At 45.0% G+C, this 21,912-nt stretch overlaps 1 protein-coding gene across 1 annotated transcript in view; it reads right to left on the bottom strand.

Annotated features, from left to right (window-relative positions):
• Window positions 1-21,912, bottom strand: part of TRAPPC11 (trafficking protein particle complex subunit 11) — a 2,455,228-nt gene that overhangs the window by 1,788,692 nt on the left and 644,624 nt on the right. The window contains exon 7 of the mRNA XM_044062556.1: window positions 12,837-12,910. Within this exon, the coding sequence (XP_043918491.1) occupies window positions 12,837-12,910 (74 nt within the window). The remainder of the gene's footprint in view (window positions 1-12,836; window positions 12,911-21,912) is intronic.

Below are 21,912 nucleotides of genomic sequence, written 5' to 3'. Positions count from 1 at the left end.
ATTTATGGTAAGTGTAAACAACTGTACTATGTTCTTCGTGTTTCACTGTTGCAGTCATTACATTTGGGTAGATTCCCAAAGCCAAGGTTGGGAGGAGAAATTTAAACAGAATTAGGACCAGCTATAAGGCCCTGCAACACTGCAGTGGCAAAGCCAGCTCTGGATTTAGAGAAAATGGGCAAATGATAATGCTTGGTGAAAGGATGTACAGAACTCCAGGTAGCAGCTTCTAGGATGTCCCTGGTACAGACACCCCTGAGAAAGGCTGTGGAGGTAGATGCAGCCCTGGGTTCAATGGGGTCCGATGCCCTGTGGGATAGGTTTTCCATGGTGCTTATAGCAGAAATGAATGCAATGGCCTATCCATTTTGAAATGGTTTGCTTTGAAATAGCTTTCCCCTCTGTCCCTGCAGCGAATGCCACCAGCAGTTGTTCAAATTTCCTTTGAGGTTTAGTGCTGTCCAAGTAAAATCTAAGTTGTCTGTGCACATCTAAGGAGTGCAGTATCCGTTCCCCTTTGTTCTGTGGGTTAGGAAAGAAGGTAGGCAAATGAATGGACTGATTAAGAGCCACACTGGATACCACCTTGGGCATGAAGGAGGGATTGGTTCTGAGGGACACCCTGTCTGCATGAAAGATGATGAAAGGCTCCACTGCCATAAGGGCCTGTAATTCAGACACCCTTCTTACAGAAGTGATTGCTAAAAGGAAAGCTGTTTTCCAGGAAAGGAATTTTAAATCTGCAGTAGCAGCTGGCTCGAAAGGAGGAAGAGTGAGTTTCAGTCCCAGGCTGGAGTTGGAGCTCTCCTGGGTGGCATTACATTTTTGGCCCCTCTGAGGAACTGCTTGAGCAGTGGGTGAGAGAAGAGGGGAGGCTCTATGGTGTAATGAGCTGACATGACCGACGCATGAATTTTGATGGAGGAAAAAGACCAGCCCTTATGAAGCATCTCAATCAAGTATTGTAGAATCTGAGGTAAGTTGGGCACTGCTGCGCTCATCCCTTGAGATTGATTCCAAGCACAAAATCTTTTCCATTTTGCAGCATAAGATTTTCTAGTGCTAGGCCTCCTTGCCTCTAAAATTATATCCATCGCTGATTTACTGAGGGGTGGTAAAGGAGAGATTAGGTAATTAGCCAGGCTGCTAGGTTCAGGGTTTGCAACTGAGAGTGCAGAATCTGGTTCTCCTGCTGAGACAACAGGGAAGGAGTCTGAGGCAGGTGCCATGAGGCCAAGTGTGACACACTGTGCAGGAGGGGGTACCAGTGTTGATGTGGCCAGTCTGGTGCAATTAAAATTGTCCTTGGCTTGTCCTGTTTGATCTTTACTAGTACCTTGGAGAGCAGAGGCAGAGGACGAAATGCATAAACTGATAGGTTTTTCCAAATGAAGGATAGAGCATCCACTTTCCAAGCTAGTTTGTGGGGAATCCTTGTGGAATATTTGTCCAATTGATGGTTCTGGGGGGAGGCAAACAGGTCTACATCTGGGCTCCCCCACATGCTTGTCAACATGTTGAAAATCCTAGGTTCCAGTTTCCACTTGTGTGGGTCCATGAGGTTTCTGCTTAGTCCGTCTTTCAGTGTATTTAGTTTTCCTGGCAGGAATTGAGCTTGTAGATTCACTTGGTAGCTCAAGGCTGTGTTCCACAATGCCATGGCTAGTCTGCAGAGGGGGTAAGAATGTGTACCCCCCCCTGCTTGTTTATGTACCACATGACAGTGGTGTTGTTCGTCTTTACCATTAGTTGTCCTGGGAGAATGTGGTCCTTGAAGGCTGTCAGAGCATTCTGTACAGCTAACATTTCCTTTTGATTTATGTGCAGGTGCATTTGACTTGGGTTCCATTTGCCCTGAATGCACTTCCCTGCCAGGTGAGCCCCCCCATGCATAGTCTGATGCGTTTGTTGTTAAGGTTTGGGTGGCAGGGGGTAGTGTGAATGGTAGTCCCCTGTTTTGGTGGCAGGCCTCTGCCCACCAAAGGAACTCTAAGCGTAGGCAAGGTATGATAGGAATCATTGCTTCTAGATCCTGTGAACGTTAACACCATAGGTTTTTGAGATGCCATTGTAGTTTCCTCATATGCAGCCTTGCATATGGAATTAGAAGAAAGCAGGAGGCCATGAACCCCAAGGCTTGCAGTATTTGTCTTGCAGATAGCTGGGTTTTTGTGGCTACTTGTTTGAAGTAGGTTGTCAAATGAATCCGTTTCTCTGGCGTGAGGAAAGCCACCTGGGAAGTTGTATTCAAGCTTGCTCCCAGGAATATAATTTTTTGACAGGGTACCAAGTGTGATTTCCTTTCGTTTATGGTGTACCCCAGACAAGTCAGCACCCTCTGAACAAAGGCCAGATGATTCAAAAGTATGCCCTGGCTTTCTGCCTGAATTAGACAATCGTCCAGGTATGGGTATATTTGAATATTTCTTTGCCTGCAAAATGCAATGACTGGAGCTAGGCACTTTGTGAATACCCTGGGTGCAGTAGATCAGTCAAACCTTGTCCCTTTCCTCTTCTGGTACCAACTGAATAGCCCCCATGCTTAAGAGAGACAGAACTTGATTTTGGGCCCCTGCCCACTGATTTGGGGGTAGATCTGGCCACCCGCTTGGTGTTGGTAATGTGTAGAAGTGAAATCTGTATCCTTAGGACATGATATTTAAAACCAATTTGTCCTGAGTAATGAGTTCCCAGTTTTTGGCATGCAGACCAATCTTTCCGCCTAAAGGAGCATTCAGTTGGAAAGTGCTTGAAAGTTTTAAAAGCAAGTCATTGAGACAGTTTTCCATAGGGGGGAGTCTTACTACTCCCAGATTTGGGTGCGGAAATCCCCCACTGCTTAGTCTTGTGTGTCCCCTGGGACTGAAATCTGGGGTTTCTGCTGTGTCTTGGTTTGGCTTGAGAAGACCTGGAAGGGGCTGGAAAGGACAAATTCTTAGAGAGCCAATGCCTACTAAAATCTAGGAGGCTGAACTTGCAAGAAATCTTTAACAGTTTGCATAGATTTAGCTTTATCTTCCATCTTTTTAAGAACTTCCTCAGCTTTGTTGCCAAACAGGTGGTCCTGATTTAAGGGAGCATCCAACAGTTTAGCTTTAACATGATCAGGCAAAGATTTCTCCTTAAGCCAAGCATGCCTTCTGAGCACAGACCCAGTAACAGAAGCCCTGCAAGAGGCCTCTGATGAATAAAATCCACATTGCAAAGTATGTTTACCAACCTGTTCAGCAGAATGCATTAAATCCTGTAATTCTTTATTTTCAGCACAGTCAGGAATCAACATAATTTTCTGTTTAAGCAACCCAATAACATGTTGTTGATACTTTAACATATGAAACTGGCAGTTTAAAGCCCTAATGGCCAAGGTTGCAGAAGTGTAAACCTTCTTACCCCATCTATCCAGTGCCCTGGAGTCTATCAGAAGGAGTAGGATTTTTAGCAGTAGAAGCCTTAATGCCCTTGGGGCCCTGTGAAACAGTCTCTGGATCCGCAATAGGATTTTTAAAAAGAAACATGTGTGAATCAGGAACCCTGTAATATCTGTCAGGTTTTCTGGGAGCAGGAGGCAAAGAATCAGGGGCCAAACTAGATTCCGAAAAGGCATCATTAACAATGTCTAGTACAGGAGGTATAGCTAAAGGCCTATGCTGAGGCAGGAGTAAGAAATCCCTAAGCCTCTTTTTTGAATCAGGAAAATCCTGGCTTTCCCAGTGGAAATGCTCCCTTAGAGTATGTAAGGTTTCACCAAAAGAAAAATCCTCTGAAAGGGAAGCAGAGGGAATAGTGTCCACTGCATCAGAATCCTCATGAGTAGAGTCCTCTGCATCAGAATCCTCATGAGTAGATAAGGGCAAATCCAGATCATCAGAAGAATCAGAATCCTGGTCAGAAGATTCATAAACAACTTCAGTCCTAGGTCTCTTAGAAGGGGAAGGTTGGCTTCCACTGATTAAAGTTATAAGATCTTCAGCCATTCTTATCATTTGTTTTTTAGGCATAGAGGCCTGAGCATGTGGCCTGGGCATTAGTTTCTTAGGCATGGTTCGAGATTTAGGCCTAAATGAAGAAGGAGGCGTCAGTTTAATATGCAAGTCCATAGGCCTGAATACACCCTCAGAAGCCAGTGCCTGCACAGCAGCTCCAGACACATCCAAGGTAGAGACATCCGCAGGTTCCACAGTTGAAGCATCTTGTGGCATACCGGACTCCGCATGGGTCTCAGTAGAGGCCTGCGAATCAGAAGTAGCGGGTATCAGGGGCTGTGAAAGTGCCTGAGTACCGGCGAACTGGCGACTGGCTTAGGAGAAGCGTCGTCGACAGCTTTGGACCTCGGCGGCCTGTCTCTGTCTTTATCTTTACATTTTTTCGGAATCCCGGTAGTCGGATGGCTAACCAACGACATTTCTGGATAATTAAACCGAGAACCAAAATATTTAGAGGCGAAACTATACCGACGACGGATAGTGCACTGATTAAATAAAGCACAGAACAGGCAGCAAGGTACATTGTGGTCAGGGCCCAGGCAAGGAATACAGTACGAATAAAAATCTTTGTGTGGTATTTGCTTTCCACAAGTAATGCAATTATTAACTTTTACTGACATCAGTAAGGAGCAAGAAAAAGTTTCCCCAACGGGGTACTTGGCTTTAGTTGAAGACTTCGGTTCTGAAACTCGAAAACTAAAATTTCAGGAGTCGGCCGACCGGCACTTGCGAACTGCATCTGCTTCGGGCACCGCACGGCAAGGCGTCGGCTATATGTTTTATACCCCTGATGACCTGACATCATGGAAGAAGGGACAGCATCCGAAGCAGGACCCAGGACTTTGTTAATCAGGCCGACTGAGGGCTACTGCAAGCAGATAACCCAAATGTAATGACTGCAACAGTGAAACACAACATCGGTACTCATCTTCTGCCTGGTATACAATGAGTAGTCACTCTATACAAACACTCCACTGTCTCCCATTTTTAGTACTTTGTCCTTCTGTCACAGTTTTGCCAGAACCAACTGCTTCTGCTGGTAAGATTGCATCTTTACTATTAAAGGTCTAGGCTGTTTTCTCATAACCAGGTTTGGAACATACACACAGTGTGCCCTTTGAATTAACAATACCTGTGTGTGATACTCCATCAGTGTTTCATTTACATTTATATTTATTCATAGTCAGATCCGTGTGCAGTTGCCTTATACTTTCTTCTAGGTTACTGAAGACATGTCTGGAGGTTGCACTGCTTTTTTCTCAACAGCTGTAGTACTTTTCCCAGTAAGTGTACTTTCATCACCTTTTGTAGCTGATTTTCCTTCAGGACCTCTGTATTTCTTTTTTCCTAGCATCCAGGCAGTGCACTTATTAGCCAGTTACTGAAATTTACCCAGAAATTTAGGCCCACTGGCTTTCTATGCTATGTTTCTTTCTTCACACTTGAAGAGCTAGAATTAAGCTGTTACTCAATGTGCAGCCCTCTTGGAAATCACGGAAGACACTGGTCTTGAGTAGTATCTTCACCAAGAATGATGCCTAGGTACAAACATAAGATAAGTGGCTTTAACAATTGACCAAGTATTGGTGTCATTCTAACGCGGGTCTGTGTGTGTGTGTGTGTCAGCCTGGGAAGACACAGTAAATATGACTTTGTTTCTCCAAGATGTCTTATTTATGTTGCAAGCAAAATTTAGATCCTTGGATCTAGTAGTTCTCATGCTCTTCGTTTTGCAGGTTTGTAAAAGATCCATCAGAGCAGGATCCAAGGATGCCTTGTACACCAGGCAAAGATCGCTCTTCAGTAGTCTGTATGAAACAGAGTATAGAGACAGGGCTTTGAGGTGATTTGAATAGGGCATTAAGTTTCTGCCCTGCATTCTTTTTGTAAGGAACCTTTGCGGACATTCCAGTTGTTGCACATCTTGTCAGGTACATACCGAAGGGGGCATTATACTCAATGATTGGTCTGATGAGGGCTGAATACAATGGCTTCCCTGGACCTAGATCCCATGCCCTTATATGTTGAGTGACACGGAATGATTTCCTTACTTCCTTGGATACATGTTGGTCAAATGCCAGGTTACTGTCTATACATGTTCCCAAACCCGATTACCAGGTCTGCTTTCAGGAGTGTTTTATCAACGATGTAGTTTCCCCGAGTGGCAAACTTCCCAAAAGGTATTATTATGCATTTCATGTTACTGAGTTTTAAGCCATGGCTTCAGCACCAGTCAATTGTCTGTGTCAGACTCTCTTGTATGATGGTGATGTCTTGGGTAGATTCTATGACTGCTCCCAGTTTGCAATCAGCTGCAAATTTGGTCAGCAAGAGACCTTTACCACTTGACTTGACTTTCAAGAAGTAAATGCCAAAGAGGAGCTGGCCCATCACTGAGCCCTGAGAGACACCAATGGTGATTGGCCTCTTTGTGGAGGTGGTGTCTCCAATCCTAACTTCCTGGGTCCTATCTGTGAGCCAGGTTGCTATCCAGCATGTTATATAGGGGGTTACACCTAATTCCGTAAGTTTGTCTACAATGCCCAAGTGAAGTGTTGCATTAAAATGCCTTAGCCATGTCTAGGTAGGCAGTACACACCTTTTTATCTTCATCCATTGCCTTGGCAACCTTCTCAAAGAAGTCTACCATCATGGCAAAGCTAAACAGGGTTGGATTCAGTGACTGTAGGTTTCCTATGTCTTTGTTGATCACTTCCATGATAATTTCTTCCACAGCATTGCATACAAGACTAGTATGATTAATGGGTTTGTAATTCCCAGGATCTGTTAAGAGTCCACCCTTACATATAGGGATGATGGCTGCAGTCCTCCATTCCCATGGCACAAAGGCTACTGTGAGACTAAAGTTAAACAGTGCCTTCAGTGGCACTGACAGGTAATATCTCAGGCTATTCAGGAGGCATCATGAGGATGAATGGGGGGAGGGTAAAGTTGGAGGTAAACTTGTCATCCAGCAAATTCACAATATCACCACTCAGTGAGTGTGGCTTCATTAACTACCAGTCTGGTACACTGTTGTGTGCTACCCTTCAGGTTCCTATCTTATCGGAAGAAGACCTTATGGTAGTTTTTGGCCTGGGAAGCTATCCTGACTTCAGAAGTGGGTTTCTTAGACTTAATTAGCCTTCTTAGTTTAATGTTTAGTTTGTTGAGTGATTTCTTATCTTTTTGGGCTTTACACATCTTCATTTAACTATGATTTTTTTCCCTTTTGTTGTATAACCTGTTTAATTTAGAATTCCACCAGGGTGTTTTGTTTTTGGAGTTTGTTTTGAGCTTACCTCTGCTGCATACAGCACTCTACACAGGCACTGACATGGTTGTACAGAGTTTCTGTGAACAATTCTGCATAGGTTGCTGTGTTTTCTGGGATTGGAGTAGCACTGGATTTTTACAAGCTACTGCTTAATAAAAGGTAGTTTGCTTTGGATACTTCCTAATTGCTACAGGGTTTACTGGGGTTTCCAAACTGATTTTTATTCCAGAAACAGCTTTGTGATCAGACTTTACGAGGGAGGACATGACATGGGGGGTGCACAGAGTTCTCCCATATTTGAGAGTACCAGGTCCAATATGTTAGAACCTGTAAGCTGGCGCATGCACTATCTGGAATCTCTCATCATCGTCATTATCATCAACCCCCTTTTTCCCATTTTTTTTCTACATGGAGAAGGGGTGTCATGTTAACTGTTGCCATCGCTCTCAATTCAGTGCTACACTCCTGCCTTCTTCGATACTCATGCTGGACTGTTACAGATCTTCTCTCCCACAATCCATCCACCTCATTGCTGGACACTGTCTCAAATCTTCTTCACATGTGCCTGAACCACTGTAATCTGTCCTCTTTGACCTTTTCTGCACTTGGAATTACTTTGGCTTCTGCTATAATGTCCTCATTTCTTAAATCTGTCCACAGTGTACATCCTACCACCAAGTCTTAAGCACTTAATTTCCATCATCTCCAGCTTCCTTATCTGCTCTGCCTTTATTGCCCAGGTTTCTGTACAATACAACAGTACTGGTTGCACCACTGTTTTGTGCACCTTATTTTTCAGTTTCTTTGGCATTTTTCTGACATACACTATGCCTGACATCCCTCTGTTTCTAGCTTTGACCTCTTCATTCAGACTTCCCTTCTCCTCAGCCACCCTCCAGATACTTGAAACTGTTAACCTGTTCCACTGTCTTCCCTTCTATCTCAGTTCTCAGCTTCTTCTGATTTCCCCAATTTGTTGTCATTACCACCGTCTTATCTGTCCTTAGTTTTATCTCATGTGTCTTCAGTTTTGCATTCCATTTCCCTATCCTTTGCTGAAGTTCTTGCTTAGAGTCTGCCTGTAATGCCACATCCTCCGCATAGAGCAACTTTGTTGATCTGTCCCCTCTAACCTGTTTGCTAATGTAGTCCATCAACAGTATGAACAGCAGTGGGCTCAGCCCTTAACCCTGATGTACACCTAACTCCCTGGGAACCTCTCTGTGAGACTGAACACTGTCCGTGCTTGAGTCACTGGGTCCTTGTACATAGCCTGCACTAAATTCTACCAATGTTTCTAGGACTTCAAACCACTTCTGTACTGCCCAAATCAGTTTTCTTGGCACCTTGTCTTATGCTTTCTCCAAGTCTAGGAATGCGCATTTGGACTCTTTCCTCATCCCTAGCTTCTTCTCAACTATCTGTCTCACTGCAAACATTGGGTCATTTTGTGTTGCATCCTGATCTGAATCCGAGCTGCTCATCTGCCACCTTACTTTCTACTACTCTGTGTATCTATTTATCAATCACCCTCTCCAGAACTTTCATGCAACGTGACTGAAGTTTGATACTGCTGTACTGCCCACAGTTGTGGATGTCCCCTTTCTTCTTGTATACCGGCACAAGTATGCCTGTTCTCCCATTATCTGGGATACTCCTTTCTCTCCACACACTGGTATGAGTATCCTCAGGAGCCATTCCTCCTCTATCTCACCCAGCATCTTTATCATATCTGCTGTGAATCTGAATCAGCTGCTTTCCCTGACTTCAATTTCCTTAGTGTTATTCTTACTTTTTCTAAGACGGGCTCCTCTTCTTCTCTCATTGTAGGCTGTGTCTAGGACAGTACAGCTTCCATTGGGGAAGTACTCCTATCTGCATCTGATGTCCTGTGGGCTGGTGAGCAGGTCACTGCTAACATCCCTTATGAAGAGTGTCTGACTATCTTCTTTATCTTTCTGTCTTTGCCTTGCAACCTGATACAGTTTTTGCGTGTGCCACCTACTCAGCCACTTTGCAGAAGCTGCTAGAGTGCCTCTGCTGCCCTATTCTTTGCTATTGCAACTCTATTCTTAGCTTATTTGTTAACCAACCAGTATTCCTTCCTAGTCTGGTCCAATTTTTCTACGACCCACTTTTTCTTGCATTCCTTCTTTCTTTTGATGACTTGCTGGACTCCTGCATTCCACCCCCAGCTTTCCTTATGTACCTTATTTCCATACCTGGCTCAGCCACATACCTATTCTGTAGTCCTCACACATGCTGTTTTGAGGTGCTGCCATTCTTCTTGAACACCAACCATTTCCTCCTCTTCTTGGGGTGCTAGAACCTTGAGTAACTTCTTGAACTATTGCACTTTCTCTACAGTCAACTTCCAAGTTGACCTTAGAGCCTTCTCTGAAAAGTGCTTACACCTTCTGTGGTTTATGCTGTGGGCTGACTGTTTCTGTGGGAATGACTTTACAATCAATGATTCTACTCCAGTCCTCTTTCCTTACTAGGAGGAAGTCTACTTGAGTTGCATGTTGGGCACTCTTGTACGTGATCTTGAGACTCTCTTTTTCTGAACCACGTGTTGGATACTATCAAGCCATTTGCCAGAGAGAAGTCTATAATGGCATCTCTTTCTTTTTTCCTGTTGCCCCACCCACGTAGACCCAGGCAGTCCTCATATCCTGTTCGGTCTATCCTGATATGTGCATTCAAGTCCCTAATTATCAACACCAGTTCATGTGGTCCTTTGTCTGTTACGTCACTATCACAACCATGCTGTGGGGCATAGGCTTAGATTATTAGGCTGGAGTCTGACTGCTATGAGTCTGTTACTAATTTTGATCAGCATCATGGAACTTATAAATAAGGACATAGGGAATCTCCAAACTCTGGATCCCACACAGTATGGGTTTGTGAAAGGTAGATCATGCCTGCTCAACCCGACAGACTTCTTCGAGTCTGTGACCAGAGCTGTGGATGAGGGCAAGGTAGTTCACACAGCCTACCTAGATCTTGCCAAGGCCTCTGACACCATCCCTCACTCAGGAATCATAGACAGACTCACTAAACTAGGCATAAACTCCTATGTAATAAGATGGGTTGCCAACTGGCTCACTGATAAAACCCACACTGTGAAAGCAGCGGACTCCAAATCTGACTACCGTTCAGTTACAAGTGGTGTCCCACAGGGATCGGTCCTAGGTCCTCTCCTGTTTGTCATCTACTTCTCTGAAGTTCAAGCCAACACAAAGGGACTCTGGCTGACCAAGTTTGCAATGACTGCAAACTGGGAGCCATTATTGATTCTCCAACTGATGTAGACATTCTACAAAAAGGCCTCACTGACACCAGTGACTGGTGCCAGAACCATAGCCTTAAGTTCAATGCCAAAAAGTGAATTCATTCCCTTTAGGAAAAAGTCGGTGCCCATGAACTACCACATAGGCAGTAGTACACTAAACACAGAAGGTATGATAAGAAATCTGGGGACACAGGTTGACAGCAACCTCTCCTTTGATAACCACATTACCACTGTAGTCAGAAAGTTCTTCTATGTGACACATCTCATTACAAAAGTTTTCTCATCCAGGAAGAAAGAGGTCATAATCCCTCTCTACTCGTCCCTCATTAGACCTATTATAGAATAAAACACCCCATTTGGTATGTACCCCACTAGACACCTACAACTGGAAAGGCCACAAAAATACCTCACTAAGAGGATCTTAGGCCTTAGACACATGCCCTATACGAACAGACTCAAAAAACTCCAGCTATACTCTGTCTCTTATCGTCTACTTAGAGGCGATCTCTGCTTGACCTACAAAGCTATGTCTGACCCAGAGCTGCTACATATGCTACACCTAAACAAATCCCAATCCCTCCGTGCCACATTCTCCAGGGACCTTAACCTCATTACCACAATAAACAGAACATGCTGGAGGGACAGGTTCCTAACCCAGAGACTTCCCATACTCTGGAACAAACTTCCCATTCACGTCAAGCAGAGCACTTCACTGGCCCTCTAAGAGAAATCTTGACGAGTGGGTGGGCAACAGGAAGTTCACCCCGAGGATCACTTCAGTGGCCTTGCATGACAGGGGCACTGGGAACTAACTTTGGGTGGCATAATGTCAGGGAATCTTCTAGGGCTAGGCTTGTATAGGCTCCAGGGCCATTAGCCTAGTACACACCAATGAACCTCTGAAACTATGATGACATCCTTCACTGCCTTCTGAAGCCTCACCACAATTTCCACACCATTTCTAGCCTGTCCTCCTCCTGAGTAGTGCTTTACTGCACTGCCCTTCCATCTTGTTTCCTGGATACACAGGATGTCCAGCTTCCTCCATACCATCATGTCATCCATTTCCAAGCTCCATCCTGTCAGTGAAACTATACTGAGTGCAGCAATTCTCAGTTCATGTTTGGCAGGTTAACCGGTTTTACGTCCAGTTTCACTTAACAGAGGAATCCCAGGTAACCCAGGCTGGGCAACTGGACACAGGCTGACAAGCAGCTTACTAGCCCAGGGCTGCTAGGCTTTATAGCGGACACACACTGGGCAGCAGGCTCAAATACACTCCTCCCACCATTAGCAAGGGTTCCTGGTGTAGGTTGGAGTAGACCAGGTCCTCAACCCACTTATAACCCTGTAACTATCCATTCCCATTTTGGTGACGTTAGTCAACATGACCAAATCACCATGCTCAGTCTGTGATGCATGTTCTCCTATCATGAGGATAAAGTGCACCACAGTAAATGCCCAAAGTGCAAACAACAATAACTGGAACTATGACTGACATCAGTCATAGTTCCAGGGTTTACTATCAAAATTTCAAAATGAACTCCATCGATTGTACTATCGTCGAACACGGAAGTTCGAAAACGGTAATATCGATGTAAGAAAAAACAATCTATGAACGGGTTTTAACATGGGTCGAGGTAGGGGAGATGTTTGTAGTTCGGAATAACACTGAACACCTACCTCGTCCCATGTTTCGTTCATGATTCCAATCATTCTGGGAAAATTCCAGCCTTTATATGGCACACAGGAGTCATCCTAAGTTAGGCAAACAACATTCCTCAAAGATCTTTACTTGCATCATGTGTACTGACATGCCCTGAATTTCTTGTCAGGGACATAATTTCCCAGACCTCCTAACAGAGACAATATCTTTCAGAGTTCGCTATGCTTAACCCTTTCCTCTTGCCTCCAGGATAAAGACTCTAGCTTTAGTCATTCACTCTTATTTTCCTGGCTAGTACTTCAAGACAAAAGGGTCTTCAAGTTGGATATGTCTCTCTAGCACTGGAATCAGAGCTGAAAGTATCTGCGTTACCAGCATAGTCTAGTTTTATCTGCATCAGTGATTTATTTTCTTGAATTTACTTAAAATACAGCATGACAGTAACAAACTTCACATCAAAGGGCTGGACTGTAACGCCCTATGTCACCTAAACGACATGAAACAAGAATTCCATTACAACAAAGTGTAATGTAAGCAATGTACTGCAATTGTCAAATTCAAGCTGCATTATTTTTGTCATACATGTACAAACTGATAATCTGAAGGCAGGCTTACTTCAGGGCACTCTGAGTGTCTTGCTTGAGCTCACTGAAGAATGCAATCTTGAACTGATGTCTAACAAACAGAAGCTGCAAGAGAAAAGCAGATCAAAATTCATTAACTTTTAGTTATGTACTCACCATAACTTCAGATGTTTGGGATCCATCTCGCCTACATTCTGACTGATGGGTTCGGAGCCGATCCCTCGGCTCCGACTCGGCACGCTTATGCCAAAGAGCGAAGTCTCTTATTGGCTGAGCTTACTATATCCCAGGATGCACCACTACCAGTCCCCCAGATCTAGTTTGTCCGCATACATGCACACACGCACGCACTGCTTATATAACATCGACAGATGATACAAGATAAAAACGGTAGAACTCAAACCGTTCAATCTCTTCTGATCTCCAAGGCAGGGGAAAGGAGGGTGGGTATTAGGAATGTAGGCGAGATGGATCCCAAACATCTGAAGTTATGGTGAGTACATAACTAAAAGATGTTATGTGATCCTATCTCGCCTACATTCTGACTGATGGGACAGTGTCCCTAGCACCTGAATCCTGGGTGGCTCACTGGAAAACACTCCTGAGTACCGTGGAACCAAATGATGCTCGCCCTTTAGATGCCACATCCAATTTATAGTGGGAAATGAAAGTGTGCGGGTTGGACCAAGTAGCCACAGCACAAATCTCAGAAATAGCGAGCTTGGAATGAAAAGCAATAGAGGTAGCCATAGCTCTGGTAGAGTGAGCTTTGACAGATGTTGTAAGTTGCTTATTTGAAGAGGAATAAGCCTGAGTTATGCAATCTCTAATCCATTTAGCAATAGTAGCTTTAGTGATGGTTTTGCCCAATTTATTATCTGAAAAGGACACAAACAATTGGTCTGTTTTTCGAATTTGTTGAGTCCTGTCTAGATAGAAGCGCAATTGCCTGTGAACATCCAATTGATGCAAAATGTATTCCGCTTTGTTTGAGAATTTTGGAAAGAAAACTGGTAGCTCTAGAGATTGTTGTAGACAGAGATTAGAACAAACTTTTGGAACAAAGGATGGATTAGGCCTAAGTGATACCCTATCCTTGTGAAAAATCAAGTACGGTGGTTTGATAGATACGGCTTGAAGTTCTGAAACTCTTCTTGCAGAGGTAATTGCAACTAAGAAGGCAGTTTTCCAAGACAGATACTTCAACTCACATGTAGCAGCCGGTTCAAAAGGGAAAGATGTTAAGGCACGAAGTACCAAATCAAGATCCCACGGAGGCAGGATGAAAAACTGGGGTCTTAAAAGCACAGCACCTTTCATGAAAGTTTTACATAATCTGCTGCTCATCAACGGTGGGTCTATGGATTCGTGAAATTTGGAGATAGCTGCTAGTTGGACTTTAATAGTAGAGACTGAAGATCCTTGATTAAACAAGGATGTTAAAAATTTTAAGACCTCTGGTATCGGGGCAGAAATAGGGTCTAAGCCTCTGAGTTGAGCCCAGATAGCAAACCTCTTCCACTTACTGAGATACAATTTCTTAGTGGTGGGTTTGTGGGCTGAAGATAAAATGTGAATAACTTCCGGGTCCAAGGTGTGATTTCTGACTAAAGTCAGAAGTGGAGGAGCCAAGCTGTTAATTTCAAAGTGTGAAGGGACTGGTGCTGTTGTCCTGACTGATGAATCAGAAGGTCCGGAGTTAGATCCAAAAACCAAGGACCGTCCAGAGCATATTTCTTTAGGTAGGGGAACCATACCTGACGAGGCCAGTACGGAGCAATTAGAATCATTGTGGACCCCAATTGGGAAGCTTTCTGGATGACTTTGGGGAGGAGTGGAACCGGAGGGAAAGCATAAAGTAGTCCTGTTGGCCAAGGTTGGACTAGAGCATCCGTAGCTGCCTCCCCTTGACGCGGGGTCAAGGAAAAGAACCTTTTGCACTTCGTGTTTTGAGGTGTTGCAAACAGGTCGCAGCACGGGGTCCCCCATCTTTTGAAAACCTGAGCTGCTACTGTTTCGTTCAGGGACCACTCGTGAGGAGAGAGAATAGTCCTGCTTAGTCTGTCTGCCAGTACATTGGATTTTCCTGGAATGTGGGTCGCTACCAGGAAGCGGTTGGTAGCTACTGCCCATTCCCACACCCTCATGGCCTCTCTGCAAAGGGGGTAAGATCTGGTCCCTCCTTGTTTGTTTAGATACCAGACCACCGACATGTTGTCTGTGTGGATAGCGATAATGCCTTGAGGGAGAAACTTGTGGAGGGCTTGTAGGGACAGAAGTACAGCCCTCATTTCCAACACATTGATATGGAGAAATGTTTCGTTTGGAAGCCAAGAACCCTGAACTGACCTGCCCAGACAATGCCCCCCACCCGTCTGGGAGGCATCCGTTGTCAAGGTGGCCACCGGAGGGGGTATAACAAAAGGTCTTCCCTGATTCAGATTGGATGGCTGAAGCCACCAGCGGAGGTCCCGTTTGCACGTTTCTGTAATCAATATGTGATGATTGAGGGGGAGATTCTGAAAAGACCATTGTGTCGATAACAGCCACTGAAGAATCCTCATGTGCAATCTTGCCAGAGGAACTAGAAGAACCGTGGCAGACATTGAACCTAAAAGTTGCAGGACCAACCTGGCTGGGGCTTTGGATCTTAGAAGCAGGGCTTGGACTTGACCTTGTAATGTTTGAATCCTTTCGGTAGGAAGGAAGATGCGCATCAATTTTGAGTCTATCTCTGCTCCTATGAATCTTATGCGCTGAGAGGGCAGCAAGACAGACTTTGACCAATTGAATGTAATTCCCAGGGAAGCATCCAGGGAGATGGTGGCTTGTAGGTTCTCTAGTAGTAGATGCCTGGTGGTGGCAGTCAGGAGCCAGTCGTCCAGATAGGGAAACACTTGGAATCCGAGACTCCTCAGGTGAGCAGTCACTACTGCCAAACACTTGGTGAACACCCTGGGGGCTGTGGTGAGACCAAAGGGCAGTGCACAAAATTGGAAATGACTGTCTCCCAGGCTGAAGCGCAGATACCTCCTGGACGCCTGATGTATCGGTATGTGATAATAGGCGTCCTTGAGATCTATGGAGCACATCCAAACATCCTTCTCCAACAATGGGAGAATGGATTGTAAAGTGACCATTCGGAATTTGGACTTCATGACGGACTGGTTTAGTTTGCTGAGATCCAAAATGGGTCTCAGGTCCCCTGTCTTTTGGCACTAAAAGAACCTTGAGTAATTTCCGGATCCGATCTGGTCTGCGGGGACCGGTTGGATGACTCCTTTTTCTAGCAGCTTTGAAGCTTCTGCGGCTGCAATTTCCCTTTGACTGGGTGGTGGGTCCGGGATTTTTTGGACGGTGGGGGTGAGTGTGTGAAGGGAATGGCATAACCTCCGGCAATAATCCGAAGCACCCATCTGTCCTGAGTAATAGACTCCCAGGCTTTTAGGTGCTTGGCAAAACGGCACCCGACTGGCTCCGAGCAGCACAGCCGGGCAATCCCTCATGAAGTGTGGGAGGCTGAAGAGCCACGAAAGGACTCGCGGTCTCCAGTGTTGCGGGGCCCTCTGCCGCCTCTGGGACGGCGTCTCCCAGAAAAATTTCCCCGTCCTCTGCCTCTGGAAGGGGAATCTTCCTGCTGTTGGGGAAAGGACTTCTGTGATTTGGAACCACATCTTCCCTCCTCTTTAGCCTTGGGATAAGGCCGAAGGGAGTGGAATAACGTGCTCCTACGGCAGATAAAGTCTTTCCCTCTTGCTCACAGCGGGTAAGAGTGTCTTTAACCTTGGGTCCAAACAAAGAGGACCCATCAAAGGGAGCGTCGGCAAAGGAAGACTTGAAGGCCTCCGCGAAATGACATTAAACGAAGCCAGGCTTGTCTCCGTGAGCCACGCCTGTGCCTGCCGCTCTGCCCGCCCCTTCGGCCGCATATGAAATGAGCCTCATGGACGAGTTAGAAATCGAGGTAAGGATAGCCAACTGAGAGCTAACCGACTGGGCTAGCTGCTCAGGTAGGTTACCTGAGAGGGAGTCTGACAGCTCCTTGACCAGATCCCTCTGTAGTCTGGTGAAATGTGCCAAATAATTCAGGGACCTCAGAGTAAAGGCCGCTGAAGTCAGGGTGCGCTTCCGTGCAGTCCATGCTCCTAGACTCCTTATTAGGAGGATGGACAGACGTTGAAGCCTCTGCCACGTCCTGCTGTGTAGCAGATGCCACCACCATGGCATCTACAGCCACGCCTTTCGTCAAGAACTCCTTCTCGGGTGGGGCAGACAAAAATTTGTTAGGGCGAGAAGGCACTGGTTCCACAGTATCTGGATGTTCCCACTCCGACAAACCAAATCCAGGAGCTCGTCAAGGGCGGAGACACCCAGGAGGCGGAGGGCTGAGCCCGAAGGCCTTGAGAAGCACTGACTCATCAGCGGGGGGTTTGGAAATCCAGCCGCCTCGTTGCTTAAGGATCTCTAGAATGTCTGCAAATGAGACATCATCCGAGGACGACTTTGGGGACCCCTCCGCATCATCAAGATCAGTGTCCGATGTAAGAGACTCGGGGAGTCCACGTGCTTCCTCTTGCACGATCTCTTCCTTGGGGCTCCTCCGAAGACAACTCGAAGAACCCTCAGGAGGAGGGAACCCCAGCGGGGTAACCTCAGGCCCTGGGGCGCCGCTGCCTAGCGACAGGGGAACGGCCAAAGACCCAGTCTCCATGCCCAGGGAAGGTGCCGGTAAAGCCGTAGAGATGGCAAGAAGACTTGGCCAAAGCACTCCTCATAGCTCTGAAAGCCGGACCCCAGAATCCTGGGAGTGTCCGTCCCGGAGCCATGATAGCAGACGGAAGTCCCGGCTGAAGCACCGAGAGGGAGGCTCGGAATCGACAGCATTGGTCCCAAACGTCACCCGGGTCCGGCCGAAGAAGTCCGTGTGCAAACTCGGACCCGAGGTCGGGTTGGAGTAAGGGTCGGAGCCGACCCTAGGATCTCTACTGGCTCCATCAACACCTGCTCCGGAGCCGAAGCGGTCGGAGGAGGAAAGGCAATGGTGGGCTATCGGCTCCGAAGCCAATTGGGTCGGAGCCGAAACAAATTTTTGAAAGACTGGGGACTGGAACAGTCTTTGGAGCACCCTGTCTATGTCCGAATCTGACATCCTCGATGACCTGGAAGAGACCGAACGGGTCCAGTAGGTCTCCAACGGCTCCAAGGGACTAGGGGACCGGCTCGAGGCGACTGGATAACTATCGGCGCCGAAGTGTCCAATCAATTTCCATCGGTGCCGAAGAGGACTTCGGCGCCGAGGAGGAAGTGTCTGAGCGGACAACTTTCATCGGCTCCGAGATCAGTGGAACCGATGAAGGTGACCCGCCTCTCGATGCCCCAGCCGTCAGCTCCGAACTCAGAGGAGTCGAGACTGGAGGCATCGAGGCAGACCGTTCCACCCTCGGCTCCGAAGTCCGTGGAGCCGAAGGAGAAGCCTGCCTATGTCTTTTGGCGGTCGGGTCCGACGGACTGGTCGGAGCCGACGCCCTTTTCTTTTTAGCAGGAGAAGGAGAGGATGCTAATGCTTCTTCAAAAGATGGTTTTATAAGGCCTTTTAAAATAAGTTTATTTTTCCTCTCTTGGAGGACCCTCGAGGAAAAAGCATGGCACACGCTACATGACTCCTGCAAATGTTTTGCACCCAAACAATATACACAGAGAGAGTGGTCATCTGTGATAGACATTTTGAAGTTGCACTTGGTGCACTTCTTAAAACCTGAAGGCCTAGGAGCCTGTGACATTTTGGCGGTCAATCTAGTGAACAGCAAAACACAAACACACTAACTGTTGCAGAAAAAACCTTTTGTTCTTCTAATTTAAAAGAACTGCCACAAAGAACAATATATTCAAGAATCCAAGAATTCTAAAAAGAAAAGGGACTTGAAAGACAACGGACTGAAAGGGGAAGGCCCTCAACTCAACGGGGCACCTCTAGTCAGACAGACACAATCACTACACAATAAATTTACCACAAAAAATATTCACTCGTACACAATAAACAGAAGATAGCTGTTAAAACAGCTTTTGTTGAATTTTTAGAAAACCCTGACAGGAAAAGTGAGTGAAAATAACACTACTTAGCTCAGCCAGCTCGAGACCACGTCTTTGCTTGTTAGCGGCAAACGAGATCTGGGGGACTGGTAGTGGTGCATCCTGGGATATAGTAAGCTCAGCCAATAAGAGACTTCGCTCTTTGGCATAAGCGTGCCGAGTCGGAGCCGAGGGATCGGCTCCGAACCCATCAGTCAGAATGTAGGCGAGATAGGATCACATAACATCACCTTCCTTATAACAAAAACCGGTAAGTGTCTAAAATAGATATGCTGGAACATGTACTTTCCATCAGGAAATACCTCACTATATGATCACAAGTATGCTCTTCAGTTAAAGTTTAAAAAATAAATTCACCATACTGCAAAATTACAACTAAGCATCTCACAACACATTTTTATCAAATAGGTATACCTTTTTTGTAATAGAGGGGGATCTTCCCCCTAACTCACTGATTATTCAGCACCTACTCTTCACCAATCCCAAAGAAAATCTATCAAGTACCACAAATGTGAGATTGGGGGCAACATGGAATAGCACTTTAATAACACACTTCCCTGTCTCCTGATACATAGGTGACACAATGATTCAATAGTTAAAAAGCTCTGCCTCAGCTCCAGGGTCTTGGATTCAGACTTGACAGCCAGTCATAGTGTGACGTTTGCATGTTCTCTCTAAGTATGTGTGAGTTTCCCTGGACACTGATTTTCTTCCCAACTCACAAACACATTGTGGTTGGTTAGCTATTCTGACACTCATGCCTAAAACAGACACTGTTGGCACTCCCTCCACCTACTGAGTTAACTCATTAGTACCTAGGTGGTGTGAAACGTCACATCTCTAGCAGCCTACACACATCTCGCACTCCAGAGCATTTTCTGAAAAATAAACAATGAACAAATGAAAAAAGTTTTTGAACAATAAAAGCTACTAAAACCGTACAAACAGAAAAGTTACCAGTTAAGAAGCATTCTTTACAGTGATAATAGTCAGTGTGTTCAGTCTTTTCCATTAATATTGTAATATATTATAATGCACTCAAACCCCACCTTATATTTTTCTTAAGTTTCACAAACAAATTTTCATATCTTGAAAACGATACAGCCCAGACTTACATTGGTAGAACATTTTTGTTAACTAGACATGAACTTTCACATTTTGTCAAGAAATTCCTTTATAAATCCATGTACACTGATATATTTACAGATACATGTTTTGAATATTGTTAAGAGTTTTTTTTTCAAGATTGAGCTTCTGGTATTTAGGCCCTGCATCTCAGCAGGTTCCTGTTTGTTTGTCCTGAGCTAAACTAAGGCGGGCTACCAGCCACAACTCTGAGCTGAGGTACTAGACGACTAGAGGCTTCTGAGCTTCCAAGAACACATAAGTTGCCTGTTTTTTTTTTTATTTACACTATTTACTGCATGTTTTTATTGCCTACCACCTACTTTTTATACTGTCCTTATTTACTAAACTACACTGTTATACTGCAACTGCCTGCTACACTGTGCCTGTAAAACTACATTTTGCTGCTATTTCCACTATTTAGTAAGCTTTTTTGTTGTTTCCACTGTTTTAAGTATTTACTGGTATTTTTTCACTGTTATAAAGCTATTTGTTCTGCCTGTTCTGGTTTTCCAGCCAAGCAGTATTTAAAGGAGAATCGCACCCACAGACTCAAAAAAAATGTTTATTTCATCACAGTTTGGTGTTTCCTACATTTTAACACCACTCTGGGACTATTTACAAGTTTTTAAATATTTTTATACGTAATTTCTGAGTCTGACCACATGGGGTCTGACATCTTGAAGTAAGTTTGTCTGTTTAGTCTGCCTCTAGGTATCCCACAATGCAGTGCTCATTTGTAAAAAGTTACATCATGCAGGCCTCTTTCTTCCTAAAGCTCCTGTCACTGCATTGATTTTACATGCATACATTGTTGTCTTTCAGTCAGTTAGTTTTAACATTTCATGCCGTTCAATGGCTACTTAAAATGCAAACAATGCAAATGCCACAGAACAGACTTTCAAAGTGCTTTTTACTGATGCTTCTTTTTAGAATGGCTAAGCTGCAGTTTTGTTTTTTTTTGTAAAGCCTGAATTGTACTACTTTGACTCAGCTCCCATCACCCTTCACACCTAACCTCCCTAGCTGTCAAAGTACTAAGGATAATTTGAGCTGCTACCTGCTGTGACTGACAGCTCACTGCAAGAGACTTGACTCATGTACTGTTTCCTTGTTCTAGCCTTTACTTTCTGTATGGGTAAGGGAAGGACCAGGGAGCTGTGACATCACCGCATAGGTGGGTTTTAGAACAGTCATGGTGATGTCAGTTTGGGGAGGGAATTGGCCAGATAACTATCTGTTTTCAGTGGCCATGATGATGTCAGTGAATTGGAGACATTTCCAGGGCAGGATAAAACATTTTTTTGACAGTAAAACCACCACAGTACAGTAAGGTACTGTTCTAGTGGAGAGAAACAGTAAATTTAAAATATTTTAAATGCTGGTTGTTGTTTATTCATAGCAGGGACAATAAATAGGGGAAAAAAAGGACAGAGAAGTTGAGCATTTAATAATAGAATCCCATTGTTTTCCTTTAACTGATCTGTTAAATGTTTAATACATTCTTTAGAGCCTCCTGACTTTCTGCTGTTTTAAACATTTTCATGTCTCGCTGCTTTTTTTCTGCTGTGTTAAACATTCTCTAGTGTTTCCCACTGAAATTAATGTAGCTAGTAGCTGTAGCATAGTCCAGATCCAGGCCTGCTGATTCTGGAACTGTTTGTAGTGGCTTGTTTGTTCTGAACACGTTTTCCAGGCCACCTTGGATTGGAAGGGACCTATCTGCACTTTTGTGTTCGTTTCCCGAATCCCTTTAATAATGTGGGTCGCAAATTGCCGACATCCATTCTTTTGGAGCATGCTAGGGACATCATTAATAATAAGGAAGAAAGTTCTGTAGCTATGCATTTTAAAAATTTTCATCACAGTAAAAATGAGGGGTTACAAGGTAC

Source organism: Protopterus annectens, chromosome 2.part1 (assembly GCF_019279795.1).
Source record: "Protopterus annectens isolate FY-2018-M chromosome 2.part1, PAN1.0, whole genome shotgun sequence".
In the NCBI taxonomy this organism is placed as follows: domain Eukaryota; kingdom Metazoa; phylum Chordata; order Ceratodontiformes; family Protopteridae; genus Protopterus; species Protopterus annectens.
This window is presented reverse-complemented; position numbering and strand designations above follow the sequence as displayed.